Source organism: Xiphophorus maculatus, chromosome 1, assembly GCF_002775205.1.
Source record: "Xiphophorus maculatus strain JP 163 A chromosome 1, X_maculatus-5.0-male, whole genome shotgun sequence".
NCBI classification, from domain to species: Eukaryota; Metazoa; Chordata; class Actinopteri; order Cyprinodontiformes; family Poeciliidae; genus Xiphophorus; species Xiphophorus maculatus.
In genome coordinates, this window is record NC_036443.1 from 26711204 (window position 1) to 26718433 (window position 7230).

General features: G+C 34.8%; 1 protein-coding gene across 1 annotated transcript; it reads right to left on the reverse strand.

The window, feature by feature from the left end:
* On the reverse strand, positions 1–5107 carry LOC111609685. The gene is made up of 5 exons (XM_023339321.1): positions 5056–5107; positions 3512–3844; positions 3072–3389; positions 615–768; positions 1–509 (listed from the first exon to the last, which is right to left on the reverse strand). The coding sequence occupies exons 1-5, from the start codon at positions 5087–5089 to the stop codon at positions 362–364; spliced, it is 987 nt and encodes a 328-aa protein (XP_023195089.1). The 5' UTR covers positions 5090–5107; the 3' UTR covers positions 1–361.
* Between the last annotated feature and the right edge of the window lie 2123 nt (positions 5108–7230).

Sequence of the window (7230 nt, forward strand, 5' to 3'; positions counted from 1 at the left end):
TGTATTTAAATTTCGTATAGTAGACCCAAAAAGAAGGTACATAACTGAGAAGTTGACAGAAAACAGTTCAAACAACAAAACAAGAGTTTATTCATATAAATGTTAAAATTCAACTCAACATTTGTATAATAATTAATGTAAAAGCAAATTTTGGACATTTGTGCAGTCGCTTATAGAGCATAGACTTATCTTAAGTATTCTTTTGCATGCCATAACATGTCATCCAGTAATTCTACTTTAGGCTTTAGGACACTTAAGCTTGAAATGCAAATTGAGGCAAATACAGTTTCTTTAAAGATTACATCTGTACAATGAATGTTAAAATGAATGAAATTGACAAAAAACAAAAACAAAATGGATTTCACACCATATTAAACTTTTTCCTCCTTCTGCCATGTTTCTTGTGACTTGTTTTCGTACAGCTGATGAATATACACAGACATATGATTAAGACTGTCATAGAACCCCATCGCAGCAGCTCATACCACACTGGTACTCCAGTCCATGTGCTGTAAGAAAGAAGTGACAACTTTTTCAGATGAATTTACTTTTAATCATTTAATTCCATTATATACTATTTTCATCAGGGAGATAGTAAAAAGATGCACTCTAACCTGCTGAAAAACGCATCCATAGCACTTTGATTGACTTGTAAAGATTGCTTTGATGTATCAGTGGTTATTTTTGTAGTTTCTAAGCAGATTGTTGTTGGTGAAGTTTCAGCCACAGTCGTCCTCATTCTGTCTGCGCAGTCATAAACAGGCTGTCCTAATAAATAAAAGCAAAGATATTTACAAAACACTGTGGCAATCTGCTGATTTTAACAGCATGATAATAATAGGCCTATATCAAACCTCATAGATGTTCAAAAGCTCATATTTGTAAAATCTCACATTTTACGTAAAACACATTTCATGTTAAACCAGAGCATTAAACACTGAAGGCACCACAGAATTAATATCTTGTGGTTCAAACCTTTCAGTTTGAACTAACCCCCTGCTGTGTGACCATAAAAGTCTCTCACATAAATGTTGTTGATCTTTGGCACACTTAACACACATGTTCTGCAGTTACTTGAGGTTTGTGGGTTCTTTATTGATCAACACCCCTCCCAAAGGTGTCCTGATTCTGGTTGTAAAGGTTCTCTTCCCTGCATGTTTTAGATCTTTTATTTATTCAATGCACCCAATTTAAATTTATAAATTAAGCACAGGAATCTCACAAAGTCGTTTATACTAATGTGATTTCCTTTGAATCAGGTGCTCTGTCACAGAGCACAGATGCAACTGAAAAAAGTTTGATAAAGCCTCTTGGCCCAGTGTACGGACACGTTGTCTGAGGATCCAACATTGGATTGGGATTGTACTAGAGAGTTGCATAATATTATAATTTGTTTTTTCAGCTGGTGGGAATAGGTCTAAAGGTTACGGACAAGCGTACAAACAGTTATCACATGGAAGCTGTTTGTGAAGAAAATCATGGTAGACTGGAATGGCTATATGAGAATTAAAATGATTAATTCAATATCTTAATGAAATCCTGCAAAACTGCCCAGAACAGTCAGTTTTGCAGACAGGCTTAACAAGAGGCGTGTTGTCTCAGCTGAACAAAGGAGCATTTAAAAAGCAGTGCCCACTTCAGTTCTGTAAAGTTCCCAAAACTAAGTCCTCTTCCCTATATGTTCACTTAGTAGAATTCTTAAAGCTGCAGTATGTAACCTTTATAAACAATGTATGTTTTTCACATATTCGTTAAATCTGTCACTATGTTGTGACAGAATAACCTGAGATGTATAATCAGTGAAAAAACAATCAAGCTGTTTGCCACCTGTCACTTGACATTTTGCTAGATGCACGTTGGAACGAGCCGTTGTTTTATGTTCCCAGTATTTTTGCACAATGAAATTGAGAGAGTGGCACCAACATACAATGTGCTGAAAGCTTCTCTAATCATAACGGAGGATTAGATTACTTAGAGTAACATTTTAAAAAAAGACCCACTAGACAAGAAACAAATCTCAAAGAATCAAAGTAAAATCTGTTAAAAGTCACTTTTCCAGCACTGTGTTTTTTAAAATCACAAACATGCTTCTTGGTGTCAATCTTCTTGTTTACTATTCTTTCAGTCTACTGCCAGTTCTGAGTTCTCCCACATAGTTTTGTGGGAGAAGAATGTATGTTTGTGAGAGTAGCAGAATAAATTATGGACTGAACAGAGCCTTGTGAGTGGACACAGCTTGTTATTCTCAGTTAGGTTTGGATTATAGTAAATAAATCATTGTATACTTTATATGCTGTTGCTCATCTGAATTCATTGCATTTCTGCTTCTCAACACATAAAACCATTGAACGGAAATTAAGTCTTCTCCTTTACACCACGACTGTGACTTCAATCTATTATATTTTATGACTTATTTAGTGTCAAGTACAGTCATGATGACCATAATTTCTGTTGTTGACATAAAGATGACCAAAGTCTCTTCTTAAAACTATTGTGACGGTCTGTAGGTGAGGGTAGGCTACCAAAAAGGAAGGATGTTGACATAGACAACTAAGTATCACACCCATAAAATAGGAAGACAAGCAGCAGGCACACACCTTCACCAGAACACTCACACATGGTTCTTCTTCCTGTAACGTCATCACTAAGTCAGGTGCATGTTCTTTTCTTTTGTTTGACCACAAACACCAGCCTTATCAGCATATCTTAGCTACACTGGAAGCCAGTAAGCAATGCTCTCTCTAAAAGGACATGCAGTAACAAAAACAAAGCTAATTATAACTGTTGCACCATAAAAGTTAAAACATTTAGATGTAATAGAAAACAAACTAATTTAAACAGATTTTCATAAAAGCATACATTTATTTTGTGAAATATTTATTGCTATGCCCTGATTTATGTTTGTGTTAGTGATCATCACATTTAAGGGACATGTTTAACCAGGGCAGTCTTATTTCACCAAATAACATACTGTGGATTATTATTCAATCTGTGTTAATTATTTGCTATATTCTATGAGGGATGTTAATGGTTTTATTGGCCAGTTTTAGTCACATCACTTTGGTTCTTACCAGGAATATTAGCAACATAGATGCAGCTGCTGTTGTCAGGCAAGAAGATCTTCACAGAAAGGGCATCACTCTGAGCATTGCTGATGCTGTTACTGGCAGAGCAGTAATACTCGCTGTCCTCTGTTAACATGCCACAGTGTAAGCTTAGATCTGAAGAGCTGAGGAGCAAGAAACCTTTGTGGTGAACATGCTGATACCAGGCATAAAAAACATTGGTTCCCATTGCACCACCACAACGGACGGTTAGTGACTTCCCCATGCATGTTGCACCGTCCGCCAGAGGAGTCAGGGGCCAAAGTCTGGGTTTAGACACTGGAACTGGCACAAAAATGAGAGTAGTCAGTCTGAATCAGTTCATCTGTAAGCCAGTAAACAATGCACTCTATAAAAGGAGAACGCATTAATTTAGTGCTCTAACTTAATTAATTTATGGTTCTTACCTTGGGTAACAGTCACTTTGACTGACATCATTATGTCAGCATGAATTTTTTCGATCCCAATCCAATAAACATCAGAATCCTCAATTTGGAGATTTGTTACCTTCACCATGAGCTTCACATGTCTTGGCAAATCAAATATGCTCAACCTGTTTTTATTTTTGGGTTTTGCAACACCATCGGTATCCCGCAAAATGTCACAGCTATATCTAGAGGGTCCTCTGCACCAGTACTTGTTGCTGAACAGGAATTTACTTTCGTATCTGCAGACAATTATGAATTCTCCTCCAATATGTGCTCTGATTTCTCTTTCATCGCATTGGAGCTGAAGGCTTGCTGTAAAATTAAAGACATATTAGTGTTTATAGAAGGAAAACACATCACTAGCCAGTTACTGGCCTCCCTGATTAAGAGTCATAAAAATCTTAAAATGAATTACATTTTTGTTGGAGTATCATAATTTCACAAAAGAAAAGTATTTAGAGAAATCCAACATTTAAGTTGAGAACATGGCCCAGTATAATAGGTAGGAGTTTAACTTAAACCATAAGCAAATCAAAGCTTAAAAGCTTCACCTAAAACATAAATTAACATTGTCAGGCCAAAATCACCCTGCAGAGTTACACTAAGAGGAATGATCAAATATTCCTATCTCTGTGTGCTTCAACTTTATAAAATGTGGTGACGCAACTCTGCCCTAACATGTGCTAATACATGTGCTTCTAAATATATATACAGTATATATATATATATATATATATATATATATATATTTTTTTTTTTTGCGGGGGGCGGGGGGATTAAAACAACTAAATGAATAAATTAAGTTTAATATGCATAATGAAACGAAATGTTTTTAAAAACATTTCAGTGTAAAATTTTGGAATTGCAAGGAAATGTTAAATTGTTTTAAGTTTTAGTACATAGTGCCTGCTAAAAATGTGAGTAGTGCTGTAGAGGTTATCCATCATAAAGAGAATATTTTTGTTACAACAGTGGCGAGTGTAATCATTCCACCAGTCTCAAGTTTAAAACGTAGAACCTTCGCTACAGTTTTCATGAAAATATTTACCTTCAATTCAACTTTTATTTATTCTTATTTACAGAGGAAAGTACAACAGCAAAATAAAACACTAATTACTGTTTATACATTCATCTAAAACTGATAAATAATATTTAAAAAAAAACAATGTTTATTTTTAATATTAATGTTATTATTTATTAAAATGTTCAAATATTGTACAACTGGTACTTCGTAACCCCTGGAGAATTTCATTGTATCTGTAAGCAATTACAATAAAATGACCACAGAATTTACTTTGCATTTATTACCAACTAGTACTTTTTACTATTTGGTAATAGGTACTATTTCACTCGACTTTATACAAAGAAACACATATATAGTTTCTACTTTATCTACTCTGTCATCTTTAAAGATGTAAACAAATATTGGGAAAACAATCTTTTTATATGTTTTTATCTTTAAAACTAATGACAATTAGGAAGTAAAATGAAAAACAATAAATATTAGTTCATAGGTTACTCACTATGTACAAGCAAAAGTAGGCACAATATCTTCATGCTGATACTAAAAGCTGCCTTCAGTCAGATTGCTCGGAAATGTAAGAGGTGGACTGCATCACTTTGAACTTCCTGTTGTTTGTTAGAGCCACTTTCGCCTCTCCACATATTCTCATATGCTTTAGCTGCATACTCTACATGGTGTGTTTTTTTTCTGCACACCAACATACTGGTTGGGACCTCAAAGATGTGGTTTGAGTACATTACCTGCTCGAGCGCATCTGCTTTTCCTTTACAATAGTCAGTGTTTCATGTTTATAGGGGAACATTCTCAGAGGAGCTTTTCTGCACTGAAATCCACCTTTTTTCCAGCATATATATATCAAATTTTTCTTCCACTTAACTTTCTGTCATTAAGTTAAGTGGAACTTAACTTAATGATACGTGTATGTAGCATGCATCCAAGTGACATGACTTTACCTTAAAAAAATTTTTTTAAATAAGTAAAATAAGCAATAAAAGATAAAACAGACACTAACTCGAAATTCTTTAAAATAAATTCAATTCCTAAATCCTACACTAGGGGTGCACTGTGGGAAAATCGGATAATTAATTAAGAAAATTTAGGAAAACCAGTGATGGAATTGCAGTCTCAGAAATGGTTGCAGGATGTTGCATTCTGATAGATATCGCAGAACAATTCAAAATATTCTGAACAGAATGTTACAAGGCCATAAATACAGGTCCTTCTCAAAATATTAGCATATTGTGATAAAGTTCATTATTTTCCATAATGCAATGATAAAAATTGAACATTCAAATATTTTAGATTCATTGCACACTAACTGCAATATTTCAGGTCTTTTATTGTCTTAATACGGATTATTTTGGCGTACAGCTCATGAAAACCCAAGTAGTTTTCCTGTCAACAGCTTTTCTCACCTGAGCTGTGTATCAGCTTCCCCAGAATTACAATGCTGAGCTTAACCCCTGATGAGTGCTGTTTGTGAGATGTTTAAAGCTCTGGAGATTGCTTGAACACCTGATTTATGCTTTAGACTTCTCCACGGCCTATCCCTAACCTGTCTGCTTCTTGAAACTCCTTGAACTTCATCGTGCTGTTTTGTTTGCAAATGTCCTTCGCAGAACAACTACTTATGAGATTAGAATGCTTGACTTCCCACATAACACCTCTTAAAAGCATTTATAAACATGTCTCTTTTTTTCATTTTGCTTCATTTGAACTAATTTGTGTAGGTCTTTCACATAAATCTGTATAACACTCATCAAAATGTATAGTTTTACAGTGACAAAGGGTAAAAAAGTTTAAGGGTGTGAATAACTTTAGCAAGAAACAGTTTTTCAAGTTATTGATGTTAGACCTGGTTATGCAGGTTAATGAATCAGAGGGTGTGCTTAGTTTTTGTTACCATAAAACATAGTAAAACACTTTCTTCTTCTTTGTTTTTCTCTGGGCATGCTAACATAATTCTGATCTAAGAAATAAATAATCTTTTAAAATAATCGATAGGGAAAAAGTGATGTTTACTTTGACTATAAATCACACTGATTGTTTGTTGATTACTGTGCTGCAGTACAGTATTATATTTCGGTTTAAGTTTAGCACAAAGCCACTAGATGTCACCACGCTGCTAACCCAATGTATGACAACTGTTGATCACAGCAAAAATTTGTTTTTATTTCAAATAGCTTAATTTTATTTGGAAAGTTACCTCCTACATTAAGTGTAATTCAGCTTCACAAGTGAGTAGTAATTAAATTTGTTGAAGGACATTTGACAGCTTTTTTTCCCTTTTGTGACAAAAAGTTCTTCTGGTTACTAATAAATACCTTTTTGTGCAAAATGACAAACTGAGTATTCATATTTTAATAAGTGAAATCTAAAATGATCTAGAACAGGTAGATGAAGCCTTTTCAGAAAGTTAGACTCAGATGCCCTTCCTTTGACCATTCTTTTTTTTCTGCCAACATCCCTTTTCCACTCCTCGCCTGTATCCTGAATGTCGTCCAACAGGCTGTACAGCTTACACTGCACTCTGACTTTTAGAGGCTGAGCTGTTTGGACGTGTTTAAAAGCACACATGCATGGCTCGGTTTGTTTTCTTGATGTTTCACTCCCAGTTCCATGGTAGCACTTGAACGCAGAGTGACTTTAGGACCCAGTGAGAGACATCCAGGGG

What these genes read in the sequence shown, in the direction of transcription:
- LOC111609685 (XM_023339321.1), bottom strand. Translation starts at nt 5,089, where the DNA reads ATGAAGATATTGTGCCTACTTTTGCTTGTACATA. An exon ending in CTATGTTGCTAATATTCCTG is followed by an intron (nt 769 to 3,071) that starts GTAAGAACCAAA and finishes TTTATTTATTAG; the next exon opens with GACAGCCTGTTTATGACTGC. An exon ending in ATGGATGCGTTTTTCAGCAG is followed by an intron (nt 510 to 614) that starts GTTAGAGTGCAT and finishes TCTTTCTTACAG; the next exon opens with CACATGGACTGGAGTACCAG.